This window comes from Thamnophis elegans, chromosome 2, assembly GCF_009769535.1.
Source record: "Thamnophis elegans isolate rThaEle1 chromosome 2, rThaEle1.pri, whole genome shotgun sequence".
Lineage (NCBI taxonomy): Eukaryota > Metazoa > Chordata > Lepidosauria > Squamata > Colubridae > Thamnophis > Thamnophis elegans.
In genome coordinates this window covers 18275669-18298880 of record NC_045542.1, presented here as the reverse complement: position 1 = coordinate 18298880, position 23212 = coordinate 18275669, and the positions used below count along the sequence as shown (strand labels likewise).

At 42.5% G+C, this 23212-nt stretch overlaps 1 protein-coding gene across 1 annotated transcript in view; it reads left to right on the top strand.

Annotated features, from left to right (window-relative positions):
- Window positions 1-22212, top strand: part of R3HDM2 (R3H domain containing 2) — a 97175-nt gene extending 74963 nt beyond the window's left edge. The window contains exons 17-25 of the mRNA XM_032211108.1: window positions 3100-3226; window positions 3850-4085; window positions 7505-7659; window positions 9015-9115; window positions 14169-14338; window positions 14466-14613; window positions 15640-15740; window positions 17222-17306; window positions 21087-22212. Of these exons, the coding sequence (XP_032066999.1) occupies window positions 3100-3226; window positions 3850-4085; window positions 7505-7659; window positions 9015-9115; window positions 14169-14338; window positions 14466-14613; window positions 15640-15740; window positions 17222-17306; window positions 21087-21427 (1464 nt within the window). The 3' untranslated portion in view covers window positions 21428-22212. The remainder of the gene's footprint in view (window positions 1-3099; window positions 3227-3849; window positions 4086-7504; window positions 7660-9014; window positions 9116-14168; window positions 14339-14465; window positions 14614-15639; window positions 15741-17221; window positions 17307-21086) is intronic.
- Window positions 22213-23212: the final 1000 nt, after the last annotated feature.

Below are 23212 nucleotides of genomic sequence, written 5' to 3'. Positions count from 1 at the left end.
AGACCCAGGTTTTCACTAGACCTCTGAAAGACCAACAGGGTTGGGTCTGTCCGTATTTCTAAGGAAACTGTTCTGCAAAAGAGACACCATTGCAGAGAAAGCATGTGTTCTGCTGACACAGTTTCATTAATGAGACCCGGAGCATAACCACATCCCAGTGGTGAAATCTAATTTTTTTTTTGCCACTGGTTCTGTGAGAGTGACTTGGTGGGGTAGGGGTCATGTGACTGGATGTGTGTGGCCAACTTTTTTTCACTTTTTAAAGCATTCTCTCCCCCCCCCCCGGGTTTGGGTGAATAGGCAGGAAAAAAATGCTTCTAAAAACGGGGGGGGGGGGAAAGCTTCAGACGGTCGTGCGGCTCACAGCTGAGCTGCGCAATCCTTGGAAGCTTTTTTTTACTACCATTTCGCAGAACCAGGGACAATCGTCCCTAGTGGTTCGGCTGAACTGGGCTGAACCGGGAGGATTTCACTCCTGCCACATCCCTCTTCTTGGCTTAAGGTTGCACTGCACTTCCCAACTTTTACTTCCTGTTACCTCTCCCTAGCATAATAAAGAAATAATCCCGAATTATTACCTTATTGTATATTCTTTCCATTTGTATAAGAGAACAATGACCTTCTTCCAGTCATGAGGAACAGACACAGCCTTCACCTAATCACATTAAACAAGATGCAGAGCCACTCCATAAGAAAATTACACCCATATTTTAACATTTCCCCAGTTACACTGTCTACCTCCATAGCTTACTACTTTTTGTATCTTTTCCAGTGCCATCTATGTTGATGATTGCAACATATTGTAGATCTTGCAGACACCAGGCGTATTACAGGTGGAGCTTGTCAAGCTTAAATAATTTTTAAAACCTGAAATGAAAGACAGGAAGCATCAAATGTGATTGTATGAGTTCACCAAAATCTTGCAAGTTTCGGTGGTTTTGCATAAAGCCGTGAGAGCACAAGCAAGAATAAACATGATCTGGTCCTATTTTGAGCCATTTTAATATTTTATTGAAAGATAAATATAAAATATACCTGGGGTGCCAACGGCATCATACAATCTTGCAACAGTGGTGCTTAGCATGAAGAACTAGTAATAGTTACATAGTCACTGCAGTAAGATTATTATATATATATAAAAAAAAGATGGAAATGTTCTGAAATGCCTGCAGGGAGGAATGCTTGGTGAAGATGACCTAATTTGCAGAGAGGGCCAAAATGACTTTTTAATCAGAGAAAAGACAATAACCACATTTGTCAATGACTGCAAACCCTTTATGGTTGTCGGTTTTATTTTGTTTTTTTGCTGAAAACCATAAACGTGTAATCTTCGGGGTTAATGATTTGAAAGCTTAGAAGATGAAAAGAAGGGAGCAATCATGTAATCTTACAGTTTTTACATTTAAAAAAAGTCTCTAATAAAATTACCTTTAAAAAAAACACCTAATAATGAATGTTTTGAATATAGGTAGGTCCTCAACTTATAACTGAGCCCCTCCCAACAGACCCCCTCCCAAAGCTACTTATGACCTATTTCAAAGTTACGACATTTCTCACACACACACACCATTCCCATGCATTCAATCTTCTGACTGCATTTTGGGCACTCAGCACTGACATGCATTTACATTCACTTTATGGCTGCTGCTGCTGTAAAAAAGGCCATATAAAGGGTCCCATTATGTGATGACCCACTTTATTTTATTTTGTTGCAAAAAGTTTTTTCTCTCTCTTTCTATCTATATCTATCTATCTCTATCTATCTATCTATCTACTTCATCTTACTTTGCAACAACCTTACTCCTTCTATCTTCTCCTCCTCCCTTCTCCTCTTTCTTACCTCTCTCTCCTACTCTTCATTCCTCACCCTTACTTTCTCTGCTGTGCCCTTTCTTCTTTTCCCTCCTCATCCCCCCTCCTTTTCGTTGTTGCCTGAGCCACTTTATGACTGTCATGGCTTACAACTGTAATTGCCAGGCTCAAATTACAGTTGTGAATTGAGGACTACCTAATGTATTTGTGGATACATTTTGTTTCTGTTGTTAAGGGTAAGACTGATTTTTCTTTCAGGAGGTTGCAATGAGAGTCTGGCTTTTCCTCACTGAAGCTTGTCTGCTTTCTTTGTTTTTCTGTCCTATCATCTGGACCAACTCTTAGTGATATACCATCATTAAATGCAAGGCAACCACACATACTAATAAAGCTAACAGCAACATCTCTTGTTGCTAACTACCGTATTTTTCAGACTATAAGACGCATCAAGATTTTGAAGAGGCAAATTTTTTTAAAAAGTTTTTGCACTCTGCAGTCCTCCCAAAAACGGCTTGTTTTTCAAAGAAAAGGCCTGTTTTTTGTCAAAGAAAAGGCATGCATATATGCCCTTTAGGAGGCTTGTAGAGTACTCTTGGGGGCTGTGGGGGCAAAAATGAGCAAAAAATGGCTCATTCTTTGCTTATTTTTAAGCCAAACTATGCATGGCTATTTTTGCTATTTTTGGGGTCTTGGGAGGCCAAAAATGCTGTATTCAGTGTATAAGATGCACCCAGATTTTTATATCTTATACTCCAAAAAATACGGTAATAGGACAGCACTCCAGAGGATCAACGTCATTGCCCAGAGGATCATTGGTTGCTCTCTCCCCACTTTGGAAGAGCTTTATAACTTACGCTGCCTTAAGAAAGTTCAAAGCATTCTTAAAGATCCATCTCATTTTGGGCACTCTTTTTTTGAACCCATCTGGCGGATGGTACAGGATAATAAAAACAAAGATAAATAGGCTGAAAAACAGCTTCTATCCCAGGGCAGTAACCATATTGAATTCTATGGTATAGTACAATATCGGGATTTCAATTGCAATGATATAGTAAGTAAAGGATGTATGTTTGTGCTTTTATTTTTATAGTCATAATATAGACTGAAGATGGCATTTAATTCCGTTGTGCCATGTGCGATGACAATAAAGTAAACTAAACTAAACTAAAACTAACTGCAACGAGAGCGGGAGACCCTGCCTTTGACTCACTGGGAGCTTAGCCCTGATCTCTTCTCTGCCTCTTGCCCTTTTTTGTTCTCTTACAAAATCCTTTATCCTTCTGACAGATTCAGGTTTCTTACTATCCTCCTGGACAATATCCAAACTCCAGCCAGCAGTACCGGCCTCTCTCGCACCCGGTGGCTTACAGCCCCCAGCGCAGCCAACAGCTGCCTCAACAGTCCCAACAGCCTGGTAAGTTTCTAGATTAGCAGCATTCAGGCAGGAGAAGTTGGGGTGGGAGGAGTGGGGGGGGGGAGGTGGCAGCCGATCCTTGTTCAGGGAGAGCTAAGCCACTTTGCCCTTTCTTGGAACCTGAAGCGAGTCATCCTATTTATAGGGTTTGAAACCTAGATGCATTGAAGATCTTTGCGAGGGCAAATTTACCTCAGCCATAAGGCACAAGCAGGTTGCATATGCCTTAAAGCAGTGCTTCTCAACCTTGGCCCACCTGAAGATGCATGGACTTTAACTCCCAGAATTCCCCAACCAGCTGGTCAGAGAATGGGCCACAGCATCCACCCATAAGTCAGTTTTCCTACATAGAAGGGCACTGAAGAAAAAAAAATATATACCTTGCTCTAGAGGTGGCTAAGGCAGATAAAATTATGCTCAGAATAGCTCTCCTTCCATGGGGTGGGGGGAATCTTCAAGAGGAAACTCCCAAGGGTTCCCTCATCCCATCTGAAAGGATAAATGTGCTCCATGGCCATCGAATACCGAGTGGCTGACTGGCTGGCTTGAACACAGAAGGGAGGTATCCCACCTCTGGCTCCCAGCTGTGGTGTCATAATCTCCCCTCTCTTATTACACTGCAGGGTTACAGCCAATCCTGTCCAATCAGCAGCAGACATACCAAGGCATGATGGGAGTGCAGCAACCCCAGGGCCAGAGTCTCCTCAGCAACCAGCGCAGTGGCATGGGTAGCCAGATGCAGAGCATGATGGGAGTGCAGCAGCCCCAAAACCAGAGCCTTCTGAACAGCCAACGAGGAAACCTGGGCAGTCAGATGCAAGGCCTGATGGTCCAGTACACTCCATTGCCTTCATATCAAGTAAGTGGTGCCAAAGATGGCAAGTGGGAAAGGGAAGGAAAGGAAATGGGAGGGAAGGGAAAGGGAGAAAAGGGGAAGGGAGGGGAAAGGAAGGAAAGAAAAGAGGAGGGAAGGGAAAGGAAGAAAAGGGAAGGGAAAGAAAGAAAAGGGGAAGGGAAGGAAAAAGAAGGAATGAAAAGAGGAAGGGAAAGGAAGACAAGGGGAAGGAAAGGGAAAGGAAGAAAAGGGAAGGGAAAGAAAAGGGGAAGGGAAGGGAAAGAAAGGAATGAAAAGAGGGAAGTCTGGAAAGGAAGACAAGGGGAAGGAAAGGGAAATGAAGAAATGGGGAAAGGAAAGGAAGAAAAGAGGAGGGAAGGGAAAGGAAGAAAAGGGAAAAGGAAGGAAAGGAAGGAAGGGAAAGGAAGAAAAGAGGAAGGGAAAGGAAGAATAGAGGAGGAAAGGGAAAGGAAGAAAAGGGAAGGGAAAGAAAGAAAAGGGGAAGTGAAGGGAAAGAAAGGAATGAAAAGAGGGAAGGGAAAGGAATAAAAGGGGAAAGGAAGGAAAGGAAGGAAGGCAGGGAAAGGAAGACAAGGGGAAGGAAAGGGAAAGGAAGAAAAGGGGAAGGGAAAGGGAAAGGAAGACAAGAGGAGGGAAGGGAAAGGAAGAAAAGGGGAAAGGAAGGAAAGGAAGGAAGGAAGGGAAAGGAAGAAAAGGGGAAAGGAAGGGAAAGGAAGGAAGGGAAGGAAAGAAAAGGGGAAGGGAAAGGAAGAAAAGAGGAAGGGAAAGGAAGAAAAGAGGAAAGGGAAAGGAAGAAAAGGGAAGGGAAAGAAAGAAAAGGGGAAGTGAAGGGAAAGAAAGGAATGAAAAGAGGGAAGGGAAAGGAAGAAAAGAGGAGGGAAGGGAAAGGAAGGAAAGGGGAAAGGAAGGAAAGGAAGGAAGGGAAAGGGAGGAAAGAAAAGGGGAAGGGAAAGGAAAAAGAGGGGGAGGGAAAAGAAGAAAAGGGGAAAGGAAGGAAAGAATGGAAGGAAAGGGAAAGGAAGAAAAGGGGAATGGAAGGAAAGAAAGGAGGGAAGGGAAAGGAAGAAAAGGGGAAGGGAAGGGAAAGGAAGGAAAGAAAAGAGGGAAGGGAAAGGAAGGGGAGGGGAGGGGAGGAAAGAAAAGGGAAGGAGAGGGGAGTCACAATTCTGGTGTTACACAGCACTACATGGCTTGGAAACCTTCGTTGGTGCAATTTTTTTCAGGCCTCCAAAACGTAACTAATCTGTTCAGGTTTATCATTTCATGCAAAATTCAGAATGCAGGTAATCCTCGACTTATGACCACAATTAAGCCTATAATTTCATGACAGTTTTAAAATGGATTACCATGTGGCCACTTCCAAGGTCGTTAAATAAACTCAATGTTCTCTCTGGGGTGATTTTTGCTGGAAACCAGAAGCAAGCTCTGGTTTCTGGCAAAAAGGTTGTAAGTTGAAGTCACATGACTGCAAGGTACTGCAAATGGTCATTAACAAGGGCCAGTTGCTGAGTGCCCAAAATGTGCTCATGTAACACCCCCCCCCCCAGAGGAGGGGGCAGGGAGACATTAGAACTTCAAATCCAGCTTGTAGGTCCCTTTTGGGGGATCCATTGTCATTTCAAATGATTGCTAAGCAACCAGTCATAAGTTGAGGACTACCTGTATAAACAATTACACTGAAAATAGGAGCTAGGGAGTGGGAAAGAACAGTTCAGACCTGGAAAAGTAAAACAAAGCAAAAAACATTGCTGCCGGCAAATGTAAATAGAGACAATGTTATACTGAGACTATATCAGTGGCTAAATCCATATTTTCACTTGGATGGCAGTGAACAATAAAGTCTGCTGTTTTCCCCACAACTTATTTTTTTCCTTCTGAAAGCCAACTTCTAGAACAGTGTTTCTCAACCTTGTCAACTTGAAGATGTCTGGACTTCAACTCCCAGAATTCCCCAGCCAGCGGATTCTGGGAGTTGAAGTCCAGACATCTTCAAGTTGACAAGGTTGAGAAACACTGTTCTAGAAGCTTTTTTCCAATCAGTGGATGATAACTGTGGGCTAGGTATTGTATAAGTCAAAAAACCTAAACCACCTTTGTTGCATAGTCTACAAAATGTATAATCAGAGATATGTATTCCGTGCAAGAGTTTCTGCTTCCCAGCCTCCAACTACGTAAAATGTGTATACACAATTTGCAAACTATTCAGCATTTTTCTTAAAAAAAAATGGGCTGTTGTTTGAGAGCCCTTGTCTATCTGTATAATGAATTTTGCATTGGTCAGAAATATTCACGTGAACTGCAGTCAAGGGCAACAGTGCATGACAAAAACCAAGCACTTGGTTTTAACGCATACTTCTCCAAACCTGAGTTTGGCAACTTAGAACCCCCTGCTACCCAACATAATTTTTTTTTCACCTGGATCTTTTCACCTGCTTACTGCCGTTCCTATAGTGGATGATTCCTGAGAAGTACAGTAGCTCTTAGCAATTAGCAATAGCAGTTAGACTTATATACCGCTTCATAGGGCTTTCAGCCCTCTCTAAGCGGTTTACAGAGTCAGCATATTGCCCCCAACAATAATCCGGGTCCTCATTTTACCTACCTCGGAAGGATGGAAGGTTGAGTCAACCCTGAGCCGGTGAGATTTGAACAGCCGAACTGCAGAACTGCAGTGCTGCATTTAACCACTGTGCCACCTCGGCTCTTGGAGAACAATTGCATTTTGAATGCAGCAGATAAGGCGTTGGTAGGCTGAGGTTTTCATAAATTGGAGTTTGTTCCTGGATGTAGATAAGACCTGAAAAATAAGAGCGCACAAGACCCTGAAAAGGAGAAGGTGGAAGAATGAGATGGCAGATGAGTTGGGAGGAAAGAAGGAGCGTCATGTTGAGTATAGTGTGCTTTGGCCACTGTGATATAAAGTCTATTTAAAAAAAACAAAACCCACAGAATAATTCCTGCCGAATCACAAATCTTTCCAGAGCTGTAGAGGCCGAAAGAGAAAACTGTAGATGTTACATAGAGTCTGATATTGGAGGAGGAATAACAGAGGGACCTTGGAGGTCTTCTAACCCAACCAGAGGAATCTGATGTTTTTCTCTTTCTCGATCTATACTCAGATCTACTTTTAAGGCCTTTTGTCATTTCCTCCAGAATTGCGTCTTCTCTCCTTTCTTCAGGATCCAATCTGGGTCGGCCACTAGGACCAGAGGTTTTGCCTTCCGAGCTTTTGGACTTGTGCTGGAGCCCACCTTCCGATGAACAGGATGGGATCTGAAGATGGGCTCCAGCACGAGCCTGAAAACTCAGAAGATAAAACCTCTGGTCCCAGTGATCAATGCAGATTGGGTCCTGCGACATTATCCTGGGACATGAATATTCGCCTTCATTCATTCCTTTCTGTCTTTTAATATCCCAAGCAGGTTCCAGTGGCGAATGACTCTCAAGGCGTAGTCCAACAACCCTTTCAGCAGCCCGTGTTGGTACCAGCAAACCAGTCTGTGCAAGGAGGGCTCCAGGCCGGAGGGATGCCAGTCTATTACAGTGTTATCCCCCCAGCCCAGCAGAATGGCACCAGGTATGAGCAGGAGCCAAAACTCTATTTAACCTTCCTGCTTTGCAAAGCATCATTATTTTCTTCTAAGAATTCTCTTCATATATCAGCCAGGATTGCAGAGAGACAGAAACTCTGCATCAAAAGCACTCAGAACAGTGATGGACTGTTGCCTTTTGGTGCACATTAGATTAATGGAAGGGCTGCATTCATTTTTATGCTATGCGGATTACTTTGAAAGTTTTATTACCAGAATTCAGGTTCGTGACTTTTTTAAAAAAAGGAATTTATTTATTTATTTAGTTTTCAGATTTATAGACTGTCTTTATTTTGTGCAACTCGGGGTGGCTTGCATAACAATCCAACCTTCCACTTCCCTCATAATAATAAACTTGTGAAATGATTTGGGATGAGAGAGAGTGGCCAGGCCACTTCCATGCTTTAGGAAGGATTTAAACTCACTCTCTCCCAGATTCCAGTCCAGCAAAAGGGGGAGAAGTAGAGAGGAAGGAGAGGAAGAGGAGGGAAGGAGAGGGAGACCAAAAGAGATAAGCAGAAAGAGAAAAATCTTCAAAAATTACAGAAAAGTACAAGGCCAGAATAAATGTATTGGCATATATTAAAAGTTTTTGTATGTTATACTTCTTTTTAAAAAGAAATTGCCAAAGTAATGTACCGTATGCAGTTTAACCCAATGATGAATTATAACCAAAATGCCATCTAAAAAGAGGCCAGGAGAGAATTGTTCACAGTTCTCACAAATCTATCAAGCTTGGAAGCTTCTGTGAGGCAATATTATTTATTTTGGCATATTCACCATATTTATAGACAAATTTTCATTTCTACAAATTCTAGTTTCTAAGCATTAGAGATTACCATTTTTTCTCCTCTGAGTACAGAACAAAAAAGCACCCTGCTCCAGCCCTCCTTGATTTCTTTAGAAGAATCCATGATCTTAAAAAAGGTTGCTAGTATTTGTGTTCTGAAAATGCACAAGCTTCTCAAAATTGGTAAATCCTAAAAAAGATTTAGCTGGTCAAATAATTTTATCCTCAGCCTTTGTTCTGAGCAGATTCATTGGCTACCTCTCTTGTAAGTCTGATCTAACTAATTTCTTTTTATACTGCTAGACCTCTCTGGCATAAGCCCAATAGTAGTAACCAGAGAATGAGGAAATACTCTGTGTATACTGTTCCTATTCACTGAAGCACTGAATAAGCATCCCCTTAATTGAAATCACCCAAATAGCATTAGACTGGTGAAAATTACTGAGCAAAATAGGCCTTTGGAATGACCCTCTATCAGTATAAATACAGTTTTATCTCCATCATGATGACAACCTGCTCCAATTGATGTCCTTTTCTTTTTTCTTTTTCTAGCCCTTCTGTTGGCTTCTTACAGCCTCCAGGTACAGAGCAGTACCAGATGCCCCAGTCCCCTTCTCCTTGCAGCCCACCCCAGATGCAGCAACAGTATTCAGGTAAGGCCCGGCATTTTACCAATAGAAACAGCAAACTTGGGAGACGGTGATTGATCTGCATATAGTACACCTGCTTCCTCTAAAAACCTATTGAAGCTAGGTTGATAGGAGTCACCTGTGGCCCAACAATGGACCTACCTTGACCTTCCTTGGCAAAGAACTCCAAAGCCTGGAAACAGTGGCAAAGGAGGCCTTCTCTTGCATTCACATCAAATGAGATTGAAATTAATGTGTTCTACAGATCTTAAAGGCTTTCACAACAGCTTTATCTGAAATTATGAAATCATATTAAGCCCTAAATAACGTTCCATATTCAGTTTCTGAACCCTTTTGAAAAATATATCTGGTACGTTGCCAGTTAGGAAGTAAGTAGATTCTTTACTCTGTAAACTGCTTAGGACTGTAAAGCACTGTGAAGTGGTATATAAGTCTAATTGCTAATTGCTATTAGCTATGAAACATAACCCTGGAGATCACTGTAATTTGTCTGTCCGGTGACTAATTCCTGGAGAAGACCCAAGAGTCTTAACTATCCCATGCAGGTGCAATTCCTTATTCAGTACATTATTATCCAGTAACATCATATATGTGCTTCCCTTAGAGTGTTTTGGAAGCTTGGGGTCAGTCCAGTACTGTATATGCAAACTGGAGAAACATCATTGTTGTCATTGCCCAATTATCTCTGCTTATGTTTTTTGCCCATCAATATTTTTTCCCTGCATAACCCTACCCCGCTTTGGGTTTAGGCTGCTTTGGACTGCCAAAAATTTGTAAATGTAGACCACATGTACAATAGCATCTCCTAAAGATGCTATAAAGCCTGTTCCTCAATTCTGTCCCATAATTTTCTGGAATGACTTGTAGGAACCCGTATTGTGCTTGAAGAGATTTTGAATCTAGTAATCGAGATGCTCAATTTGGTGGATGCTCCCTTGGAGTCAAACATAATTTTATGAAAATGTCTTGAAGCATAGCTAGGATCAGAAAGCTTTTTAACACCGATTTGGCTTTATGTGAAGGAACGCCAGATAAGCTTTCAAACAAGTTTCAATATTTTGTTTATTTCCATGGAGCCCAACTCCAAGCCAAATCTGAACTGCTCACAATTATAAAGAAACAAGATAAAAAAGGTAAATGAAAATACGGTGAAGGAAATAAAGAAGATGGAACTTCCAGACAACCAACACCAAAACATATGCAAATTATGTAAAACACATCTAACAAGGGGCTCATTCCAGTCTACCGAACACCATCAGGGAAGGAGCCACACAAATTTCTAGGGGAATCTCATTCCAGGAGGCAGTCACCCCCACAGAGAAGGCATGCTTCCTGGGCGCTGAAACTGTTTAATTGAAGGGATCCACCCAGTATATGCCCATTCTGTTGGCTCATACTGGCCAGAGAAAAACTATGGGAAAAAGGCACTCCTTCTGGTTGGTCCAAAAACCCCTGAGGATGGAAGGAAAATTAATTCCTTGTCCCAGAAGTCTCTACTGAATAGACTCACTCTATTTTCTGTGTAGTGGCTGATGCCATCCTGGGTGTCAGAGAGGGCATCACAGTGGACCCCTATTAATTGTGTCCTTTGTGGATCTTTTTCAGAAGATCTTCTCGGTCATGGCCCTCTGCCAAACCTAATGAATAAGGTCAATTGTAATGATAGGTTTTCAACAATGAATCAAGAGTAAAGTCTAGTCTTTGGCATCAAGCAGAAACGGCATCTCGGAACCATTTCCAGGGTTGTAAATTATATAAGTGTAGCATTTTGTCCTTTTGAGCTTTCTTGTGTTTGACAGCAGAGGAAGATTTTAAATGAGCAATCATTTTTCTCACTGTGACATTGAAGTAGGCGGGTCTGAGACAATCATCGTTGCCAATTCTGTGGAGCAGCAGTAATTTCTCTGCTGAATGGGGCCCATCTGGTTTTATCCTGCAGCTTTTCCCCAGCTGTTTTCCTCTCGGCCTTGTGTGTGTGTGTGTGTGTGTGTGTATGTGTGTGTGAGAGAGAGGCGGGGGGGGGGGTTCAAGGTCACTGCAGTGAAGTGAAGAGGTTTCTGGGTCAAGTGCAGTTTCCCCATTTCCCAGGCAAACAGAGTGAGCATCTTCACACTGTTGACTGGGAGCCAGTTTCACAATCCCAAAGCTGCAGACCCACCATACTGCTTACCTTCAGGTGGTGGTTCTTTGTTTTCAAATGCTCTTCTGCAGCCTCGGAAAACTCTCCTCGGGCCGTCTTCAGAGGCGGAACAAAAACATGGTCTTTTGGGACAACTTCTGACAGGGTCCAGAGGCCACACAGAAGCCTATATATTGTCTGTGGAGATTCTGAGTCATCCAGGTCATAGTTGTCTCAAAGGTTCTTTATTCAAAAGGCAACGGGACTGTTTTTTGTTTTTTTCCCTTGAGGAAGAAAAAGACGACTTGGATGAGAAGCAAAACATCTTCTTCTTCCCCAAGGTGAAAATTGTCCAGCTGCCTTTGAAGGGGGAAAAAGCACCTTTGAGACAAAAATCTGCCCCATTTTCACACGACCTCTGCAGTCTCCAAAAGTCACCTCAAAAGCCTCCTGAAGCTAAGCTTGAATATAGGCCTCTCACACAAGTTCTGGAGGCCATGTGAGAGTACACCCCATTCTGGCATGGCCTCTACAGCCCCCCAAAATTGCACAAGAACAGGACATACTTTCGAGAATACTTACTGAGTGTTGGGTGATTGCTGTCATGCCACTCAAATGTCATGGCGAGTCTTTTAACAAGCATGTCACAGGCTTGTCATCACTGATCTGGAAACTTTGCTATATCCAGTGCTGAGTCCCTGTCTCTCTTCCTCTTTTCTCATATTTGAAATAAGTGTTGATTAATGTGGTATTATATGGCTACTGCTGCACATGATAACTCTAGAGTCAAAGCAGGCGTAGCTCATTTCTTCCTGAGTAGACTGCATTCTTAAGACTGGAAGCATTTTAGGGAAGCAAACACACATGAGTTTTTGTCTTCACACTTACCATACGCCAGGGGTCGTCAACCTTAAATACTCAAAGAGCCACATAGGTCCTAACCGAAAGCCCCCCGTTCAATTCTGGAGCCAACTGGAAGTCCGGTTCCCCCACCATAAAGTCTCCTCCTAGCGCAGCATCTTTTTTCCTCTACCTGTCCTAACCGAAAGCCCTATCAATTGTGCAGCTGATTGGAAAAACCACCCCTTGCCATAGTCTCTCCTCCAGGCATGCTGTCCTTCCCCCTCCCAACCAGAAGCTCCTCTCAAAATTGTGGCGCCAACCGGCGACAGGGAGCCACAGCAGAGGGATGAAAGAGCTATATGCGGCTCCAGAGCTGCGGGTTGCCGACCCCTGTCATAGACAAACTGAAATCAAAGACCGGCATCCAAAGGGAAAGATTTATCTATTCTTTTCACAGCTGTTGGTTTTCGACTAAGAGCCATGTGCTTCCTAGCCTGTCTAATCTTACCTGTGTGCCATTCCCAGCATAGCACCCTTCGGATATTTTACAGCTCTTCCAGCTTAATTAGTATTCTGGAAGTTGAATCATGGCAGCTGGACTTCTTTTCTTTTTCAGTTTGAAATGTTTCTTTATCAGCCTATTCAGATTAGGTGAGAAATGAAACCATCCTGGAAGACATATATGGGATCTCACTAACCAACTTGCTCAGACTGCAATGCAACATTTCAGACAAAAAAAGAAATCTGGTTGCCCTGATTCAAACTTCCAGACAACTCTACTGGGTGATTGAGAATCTTCACTGATGTATTTAACTACCTGTGCTGCCTTGCTGCGGACCAGAAATGGCTTTATGGAGCAGCTGCCAGTTGGGATAAAGGCCAATGCTTCCTGGTTGCTGGCCTAGGATCAGCTGAGTCCCTAGACCTCCTTGGGGGAGAAGGGTAGTTTGGATGTTTTTTGATATGGTTGCAGGCTGAGATTTGGGGTACAAATGCCCTGGTGGTCCTCTCCAATGGGGATGGGGAAAGTGCCATCCTGCTGCTTTTGCTTTTGGCCAATCACGGATTTGGGAGAACCCCCTCATTCTGTTGAGATTGATGTTCCACAAGTGAAGATGAGATCCTTGAAGATCTCTGCATCCTGTTTTTTGTATGGATAAGAAGGTTTGGGGAGGAGACCTTCAAAGGTTCTTTGCAGCTTGCCTTCAGAAGTTGTGGGTGCTTCATCACTGGGGGTTTTAAAGAAGAGACTGGACAGTCACCTGTCTGAAATGGTGTAAGGTCTCCTGCATGAGCCGGGGGCGGGGGGAGCTGGACTAAAAGACCTCAAAGGTCCCTTCCAGCTCTATTCTGATTGATTGGATTGGTCGTATTGTTTTTGAAAATGCTGGGAGTTGCAGTCACAGTGTGTACCAGAGGGGGGCACAACAGGTTAAGGAAAATTGGTCTGCTACGGCAATTGACCAGTCTGGTTTATTGCTCATTGTTCTAATTGAAATGCTTTTCTAAAAGATTTAATGTACATTCATTCATTTAATTTGCCTAATCGTACACTATGCCTCACACCTTTTAGAACGTTGCTTCCCCCCCCTCATGCTTTCAATGTTTATTTCATCAGATTTCTGAGAAGAAATAATTTAGTTCAAATAATTTATTTTATTGCTAATATAGTTCTATGAAACAAACAACCCTGTAAATCCACAAGATGATGAAATGCTAGCATAGGTGGTCTCTGAATTGAGCCAATTTGCATGTGTTTAAACTGCATCAAGGAACATAAAACACGATTCACCATTTTAGCCCTTGCAGAAAAAGCGGGACACTCTTTGCATACATGGAGGAAGCTACCTGCCATTTTGTGCATATGCAAATACGGCAGGCAAACTGTGGGGAAATGGATTTTCTCAAGTGGTCCAGGAAGGAAATGGTGCCGTAAGTCAGGAATTGCCTCTGTTAAAAATCGATTCCCATGAAGTTTCTCTTGTGACCACATCTTCTCCAAGGAGAGAAGAGTCTGGAAAAGAGACCAAGAAGGTTGATGACTTGACACAATGTCCAGAATAATCCGATCGTTTCCCCCCTTTTTCCTCTTAGGGGTGTCTCCGGCAGGGCCTGGCGTTGTGGTCATGCAACTCAATGTGCCCAATGGCCCCCAGCCTCCTCAGAATTCATCCATGGTGCAGTGGAACCACTGCAAGTACTACAGTTTAGACCAGCGAAGTCAGAAGCCTGGTGACATCTATAACCCAGAGACCAGCGCTCAGGTAAGGCGAAGGGGAAGGGGGCCTGGTGGAACAGGGAGAAAAGATTCATTTGTCAGTAGTTGTGCTAATTGCCAGCCTGTATGACTAACCTTTTGACTCCCCCCCCCCCTTCTCCCTCTGTTTCTAGGCCAGCAGCACCCAGCTGAATAGCCCTATTACATCGCCTACACAGTCCCCTACACCATCACCCGTTACCAGCCTCAACAGTGTCTGCACAGGTCTCAGTCCCCTTCCGGTGCTCACACAGTTCCCCCGGCCTGTGGGCCCAGCACAAGGTAACAAAGGTAGTGGGAGAGGGTTTGTCATAATGAACAATGGAAAATTAGCCAATATGTTTATATTAGAATAAAGGGCGATTCCATATCAGTGGTTTTGGGACCTGAGCTTCTTGCTTGGGGTCCTATTCACCAACTTGTCAGTAGCAGTGCGGGTAAGACCACAATTGAGCTCCAGATTTCTGATGTTAAGTGAGACATTTGTTAAGTGAGTTTTGCCCCCATCTCACAACCTTTCTTGCCATAGATGTTAAGCAAATCACTGCAGTCGTTAAATTAGGGTTGTTAAGTGAATCTGGCTGGCCCATTAACTTTGTTTGTCAGAAGGTCACAAAAGGTGATCACATGACTCCCGGATGCTGTGGCCGTCATAAATATGAGTCAATTGCCACAGGTCTGAACTTTGATCACATGACCATGGAGATACCCCCAAAGGTCATAAGTGTAAAAAACAGACATAAGTCACTTTTTTCACTGGCATTGTAACTTTGAATGGTCACTAAATGAACTGCTGTAAGTCGAGAACTACCTGTAGTGTCTTTACAGTTTCAGATTAAGGTAGCTTCACTACAAATTGCAACACCCTGCCATTAGAAAACCATAGAGCAGTTCTCCATGGTTTTACGCTATGATGCTGAACACTCCCAATATTCTCTGATATTCTTCGAGCTTCAAATGAAAGCAATCTAAATACTTCTACCTGAATATTTGCCTAATTAAGGACAGGGGCATTTTACCAATAAATGGGTACGTTTTCAACTGTTTGCCCATTGATTCATGAAGAAGTGGAGATCCCTCTTAATAAAGAAGAGAAGATTGATTAAGATCCCACCAGTATGCCCATTCTTCCCCAGTCAGATACCGTTTTAAACAGCTGAAATATCATGAGATCATTAAATTTCACTTAGAAAAGATTGTCGACCTTTGATTACTATACTCTGTGTCCCCTCTCCCACCCTTATTTATACAAAAAGAGAGTCAGGGGGGCCATCAATTAACTTTTCTTGGTCTCTTTTCCCCCCCCAGGTGATGGGCGCTATTCCTTGCTGGGCCAGCCGCTGCAGTACAATCTCTCCATTTGCCCCCCACCTCTCTTGCACAACCAGTCCAGCTATACAGCACACCAGGTGAGTGAAGATAGGACTGGAGGCCACAAGAAACATTTCTCAGCTGAGTGGTCAAAATTTGAGAGGGTTTTTTTCCCTTTACGAGATTAGTCATAGACTTTTTTGACATTAGATGAGCCGTGATGGTGCAGCGATTAGAATGCAGTATTGCAGGCTAATTCTGCCGACTGCCAACAGTTCAATTCTCATCAGCTCAAGATTAACTCAGCCTTCCATCCTTCTGAGGTTGGTAAAATGAGGACCCAGATTGTTGGGGGCAATAGGCTGAATCTGTAAACTACTTAGAGAGGGCTGTAAAGCATTGTGAAGCAGTATATAAGTCTAAGTGCTATTGCTAGTGCTATCAACCAGTTTTTCCCAACACAATCCTCTTAAGTGTCAGGTTCCAAAGGGATAATGAAACCAGCCAAACACAGAAACGGTTTGAAATGCAGTTTGTATTCTTCCTTCAGCACGAACTGACCAACAAAGCACTAAGGCAATGAATAAATTGTCAGAGCTGCCATCCTGTGCTTCCCACCACCTTTTATAGCTACATTGGTAATTAAGATAAGCCACACCCATGCTGCGCACACCCATCACCTTGTGACCCAGAGCAAAACCACCCGGCAATTAATCATGGATTGTTAGCATGAATTTCTTCAGTTTGTGTAGGTGGGACGGTGAGTCTTGGCAGCTGGCCCAGTATTCTCCCCCCTGAATGGCAGCTCCAGGCCTCTGAGCTGGCCGGAGCTGACATTAAGATTCTTCCCCTTTTTTCAAAAATAGGAAGCAAGCAATCACGCTGCAATCTTTGCTTCCAAGAATTGTTCTGGGATCCACATTGCCCTATAGACCTTCCTCAAAAATAAAAAAAATAAAAAACTTGATAGTTGCGGCACAATATTTTAATATGGACCTGTGACTGCCAATTCTTGTTAGCTCAAGAGATAAAGAGAATGGCTGCTGAGTGCCGTATGTATCTGGCAAATGGGTGCAAACATTCTCTCTCTCTTGGCCTCCACATGCTGTCAAACCTCCTGGTGTACTCGTAACAGGACAAAAAAATGATGGGTGTGATTCTGTCAGAACAGAGACAAAAGTAAGTCAAAGGACTTACTTCATGCTGAAAAATGAGTAGATAATACAGAACTTAGATGTTAAATAAGCACAAGTGAAACATTTCCATACATTCTGTTTTGTAATTTGCTGTGTTTGTGGCTATTAGTGACAATGGTGAAGGCTCGGTAAGACCTTTGTGCCCTTTAAAATTCACCTTCTTTAGTAGCGAGGGTTAAAGTGTGCACAATGCAAAATCTCCCATCCAAGCCTGCTAAATTTCATTTAGCATAATTGCTCCTTCTCAGACTTGGTTTGGTTTGACCCATTGGTGAAAGATTAAACAGTAGCACCGGCTCCTGCAATGAATTCCAGCATAAAAACGTGAAGGATAAGATATTTGTGTATCTGAAGAACAAGTTCCTTTTGTTCTTCCATCACAGGCACAAACAGGGATGAAGCATGGCAACCGAAGTAAGAAGCAAGCTCTCAAGTCAGCATCCACAGATCTTGGAACAAGTGATGTAGGTAAGTGACACCTTCCAGTCCCATTATGATAGCCTTCTAGAACTAGAACATCCCAGCTCCAAGAATTCCTAGTCAGCATGGCCAGATTGAAGCTTCACTTGGAAGGGTCAAATTGATGTAGGCTTATCCTCTGCCAAGATGCCAGGACCACTTGGTTCGTGACCCGACAAATGCGCGCTAGACATATGCGCGCTGACAAAATAGCATCGATTAAAACGCGACGTCAAATCGCGCCCACAAAAGCGTGATGGCAAAAGCGCAATGACAAGCACAATAAAGGGTTAGGGTTAGGGTTGTTGATGATGCGCATTTGTCGGCGCGCTATTGTCGAAAATCAATTAGCGATTTTGACAGTGCTCATTGTCCGTCACAGTTTTGTCGGCGCGCATATGTCTATCGCGCATTTGTCGGTGAACCCACTTGTTCATGGGGATCTGTTATCTTACTTATCTTACTTTGACCAGAGCTTAGACTCCAAAGTCATGAGTGATTATATCTTTGGGTTTGGTAACAATAAACTGGTATTTTATGCAGGAAGTCCTCGACTTACAATGCTTCATTTAGTGACCATTCAAAGTTACAACACACTGGAAAAAAGTGACTTACGACCGTTCACACTTAGGATTGTTGCGGCATTCCCATGGTCATGTGATCAAAATTCAGATCCTTGGCAGGTGATTCATATTTATGACAGTTGTGATATCCCGGGGTCATGTGATCCCCATTTGCGACCTAATAAGCCAAGTCAATGGGGAAGCCAGATTCACTTAAAACTGTGTTACTAACTTAACTGCAGTGATTCACTTAGCAAATGTGGCAAGAAAGGTCATTAAATGGGGCAAAATTCACTTAACAAATGTCTCGTTTAGCAACAAAATTTGGGCTTAGTTGTAGTCATAAGTCAAGGAGTACCTGTTCTACACTTTCTGAAGATGTAGATCAGTGTTTCTCAACCTTGGCAACTTGAAGATGTCTGGACTTCAACTCCCAGAATTCCCCAGCCAGCATTCGCTGGCTGGGGAATTCTGGGAGTTGAAGTCCAGACATCTTCAAGGAGCCAAGGTTGAGAAACACTGCTGTAGATATTGAATCTGAAGATGTAGATATTTGATTCTTTCCGCTGCTGATAATTTTTGTTGGGCCTTCTCATCAACAAATGTCCCAGGTGTCCACTCCTAGGTGAATCCTAATAGACTTGCCTGATAGCAACAGCAAATAGCAAAACCATTACTGGCAGTGCCAAGGGGCTAGAAGCTGTTGTATTGGCATCTCACAGTGCTTCAAACATAGTGCCACTATTTCTTCAAGCTTCCTAAAAATACAGGTGTCTAATAGTGTTTCATAATTTTATCTATTTTACACTCTTATCTTTTCTCTCTTATCAATACTGGGTTTATAGATATACAGTCTTCCTTTTCCTCTGCAAATATCTTTTTTAAAAAAGAATAATGCTGACTTTTAAGAAGTTTGCTGTGTGGAACTAACCATTCAGGTGTCTTTGTTCATTCTTGGAAAATAGTAAGCAAATTTGGTTTGTGCGAGGCAGGCTAAGAAGCCAAAAAAAGTTCCCATCTCAATCATTGAGGAGGGGCCCTGAAAATTCCCCCATAAACAAATTAGAGCTGTTCCTTTAAGCTGTTCTGTTTGCACTCTCCAATGGAAAATTGCTTGGTGCTATATTTGTTACGTACCTGTTTAATATTAGTAAAGAATCCTGCCTGCTAGGATCCAGCACTCCTACTCACTGGAAACTGGAACTGCTATAATGCTTGCATACTTGAGGCACACACATTCAGATGTGCTGCCAAGCAAATAGTCAGAAGGACTAATTCCCTGAGCACAGAACCCTTCTGAAAAATGATTCAGTGTACATAAAGCTGACTATAGGGAAACATCCTTTTTCCCAACAGAGCCTTATATTTAGGTATATGGAGAAATATAGATTAGATGCAGATAAAAATGTATACCCGTGCCATCATCCTCTCATATTAATTTCAAATTTGGTAGGGTTTTTTTATGAGCAGTCTATGAGAAAGGGATTTTTTTGGCAGGGGTGGGGAGTATTTCTTTTGTGAATACATTTGGGAAATTGTATTTAAAGTGGGGTGATTAGAAACATCCCACCAAATTACATTTCCCAGAACTGTTTAGGAAGCTGTCACATTTATATAGCCTGCATACTGTCTAAATCCCAGAATTTTCCTATCATTTTTTTCACTAATCTATAACACTATGATTTACCTCTGTAATACAGGTAAGTTCTCAACTTGCCACAGTTCCTTTAATGGCCATTCAAAGTTTCAACAGCAGTGAGAAAAAAGATTTTCAATACTAATAACCATTGCAGCTTCCCCATGGTTATGTGATCAAAATTCAGGCACTTGGCAGCTGACTCATATTTATGACGATTGCAGCGTCCTGGGGTCATATGACCATCTGACAAAGAAAGTCAATGGGGAAGTCAGTTTCACTTAACAGCCATGTTACTAGCTTTGATAAGAAAGGTCGTAAAATGAGGCAAATGTCTCATTTAGCAACAAAAAATGGGGGCTCAATTGTGGTCTTACATAGAGGACTACCTGCAATATATTATTTGGAAGACTTTTTTTTCAATTTTTTCCCTTTGTTTTTTTTAAAATTCAATGTATAGTGCCCTTCAAAACCAGATTTTGCTAGATGGTTTGCTGTACATTTGTAATATCAAACATAATTAAATGATAATTAAGTCATACAATAAAATAAAGAGCAGTTAGATACTTAAAAACATTATTGCAGCATTGAATTTACATAATGATAGATTAAGAGACCCATAAACTATAACTCTCTTTTGCCTGGTACTGAAAAGATAGTTAAAGCTGGCACCAGATGTATCTCAGAAAGGATGCTGAGTCAGAGGGGCTACCAGGGTAATATGAATGGCCATTCACATGCATTTTAGAACATGTTCATGGTATGCTTAGTGTACTGGTAAATAGGAATTCATTACCAATCAGCACTCGGCAGGACTTGATTAGAAACCAACTTGTTCTACATTGGATCTCATGCTTTCAGATAGAAAACTAGAATGATTTTGTATCGTTTCTGGGGGGGGGGGGAACCCCAAAACCTCATTACGTTCTTATGTTTTTCCATGGTTGGCTATCCCTGCTAATGTCTAATACAATGAAACAGATGGAGAGGAAACTGGCTGAGATGTGGAATGGTTTCCCAAAAAAGGGAAGTTGGTGTAGCATTTTTTAGACTTTGCTGAGGGACCGACTCAGTAATAACCAAAGCCTGGTGAAAGCAATTTGATATGTGGAGATACGCATCCTACACTGCCGTGTGTGTGTTGGGGGGTAGGTGGGTATTTCATTTAAACAGGTTGCACTTTAGTAGTGTAGTGAAGGAGATCCTCAGCCTTGCTTGCTTGACTTGGGGAACAGGTGTTGATAGTCCCAAAGGAGGTAATAACAGATGATGTTAGTCTTTTGCTTTCAACAGAGTGGAGACTTCTAAAACTAACCTTCCCATGATCTTTAGGTTCTGTTTCCAAAGCCAGTAGCCAAAACCTCTAAAAGGCAGGCAAGAATTCAGTTGCTGGGAGAGCATTGGCCTGGGAGAGTTAGGTCTCCAAGTCAGAAGTCTAGAAAATTATTAACTTACGAAAGCTGACTGAAGTCCCCTCATGTTTTGCTTACAGCCTCTTGCTTCCACCCTCCCACCCCCCCACTTCCTCAGAGGAGGATACTAATCATATTTCTCTTCCTTCTTCTTTGCTCCGGTTGCCTCTTCCGACAGTGTTGGGCCGTATCTTGGAAGTCACCGACCTGCCCGAAGGAATCACACGTACCGAAGCTGACAAGCTCTTCACCCAGTTAGCCATGTCTGGTGCCAAAATCCAGTGGCTGAAAGAAACTCAGGGGCGTCCTGGGGGCGGGGGCGACAATAACCACGGGACTGCGGAGAACGGCAGGCATTCAGACCTTGCTGCCTTATACACCATCGTGGCCGTCTTCCCCAGCCCTTTGGCAGCCCAAAACGCATCCCTGCATCTCAACAACTCTCTCAACTGCTTCAAGTTGCGTATGGCCAAAAAGAACTACGACCTGCGTGTGCTGGAGCGTGCCAGCTCCCAATAGGGGCAGACAGAGGGGCGGGGAGGGGGAGGGCAACAAGCACATTGGACTGGCCTCTCCAGCCTCACCCCCCCAACAGCCCCTTGACCAGCCTCCTTTAGTTCCACATGCGCCTCCCCGTCTTTCTTCCCTCCCCCCCCTTTTTTTTAATTTGGGTGATAGAGGGGGTAATTTCCTGGAGATATTTATATGGACAAAATGAAGAGAAAAAGACATTGATTTGTTTTGTTTTTGTTTTGTTGGGGGGGGCTTCTGTTTTTTTTTAATTATTATTATTTTTGTGTGGAGGAACATGTCCTGCCCTTTGCCCCCTCTCCGGAACACGTGTATATTGTTTTGTTCAGCGTTGTGCCGCGGTACGGAGCCGTATTTAATTGCACATAACAGATGTTGGCTGGGTATATTCACTGTACATTTTATTTAATCTGGGTTTATTATTATTAATATTATTATTTGGTTTTTAAATATAAAAGAATCGTCTGTCACTTTAAAGCTGTTTCCTGCCTACCTCTCTTTCGCAAACTGAATGTTGGGAAACCCATCACAAGCAAGTAGCGTTGACCAATTTTTCATCCCAGGCTTATAACATTAGGAAGCAGAGCCGAAATATTATATTTGGCCTTTTGGGGGTCGAGGTGAGGGAGGGCAGAAGGTAAGGTTAGCTATGACCTTAAAGCAGAGCCTGTTTGAACCTTATGCAGACAGTTTTGTCCAGTGGTTAAGCCACCAGGCTAGAAACTAGCAGAACATGAGTTCAAGTCCCACCTTAGCCATGAAAGCCAGCTGGGTGACTTTGAGACAGTTGTTCTCTCTCAGCCCAACCTGCCTCACAAGGTGGTGGTTGTGGGGAAAATAGGAAGAGAAGGAAGATGTGTTTGGATATGTTCGCCGCCTAGAGTTATTTGTAAAAATAATAAGGTGGGAAACAAATTAAATTAATAGTAATAAAATAAATGTAATAAGTTGGCACCAAACTCTTGGATATCTGAGGAGCAAGTAGTTCGAATCTGTGCTTTTATCCCTACACAAATGTCAGGTAAGATGCCCTTTGGAGATGCGCCCTTTCCTCCTCCTCACTGCACTTTAATTCAGAAGAATTACAAACAGAATTGCATACAAAAGGGACACATCAGTTAAGATCACAGAGTTTTTACAATGTTTTATTATATAATCCTAGTTTGTATTACGTGAAAAAATAAGGTACTTGTAAAACTAGTCAATTTTTTTTCCGCCTCTTAGCCACAGCAGCAGAGATGTGTGTAAGCGCATTTTGTGTGTGTATGTGTAGCACTAAGTCAACACTCCCTTTGGGTATTTTAGTTTATGTTAGATTTAATTGCCCATTGTATTTTGCCCCCAGAGCCTTAGATGAAAATTTTAGCCTAATACATTAATAAATTACAATTTTAGATTTGCATCAATCATTTACTTTCAGTTGGAATTTACTCTAATCAAAAAACTTCCCCATGCTCTTCAAATATGAGTACCCAGACATGTTGTAGGTGTTTTGCTTCTGATATTTAGTTATACACTTATTTCTTGATTGAATAACTGGTAATTTGGTACTGAAAGATTATCGATTTTTACAGTCCATTATCTTAACACTGTGAGGAAAAAGAACAATCCTGTTCATATATTCTTTGACTGTACACCTATGCTCCTCTACGCCTGTATTCTTATTAGAGGCATAGCCCAACACTGTTCTATTTGTAGAAGGAAAGCTATAAAATCAGAGTTATGATACACAATATAATTGTAAAGGCCTGGCCTATGCCAAGTTCTCCCCAA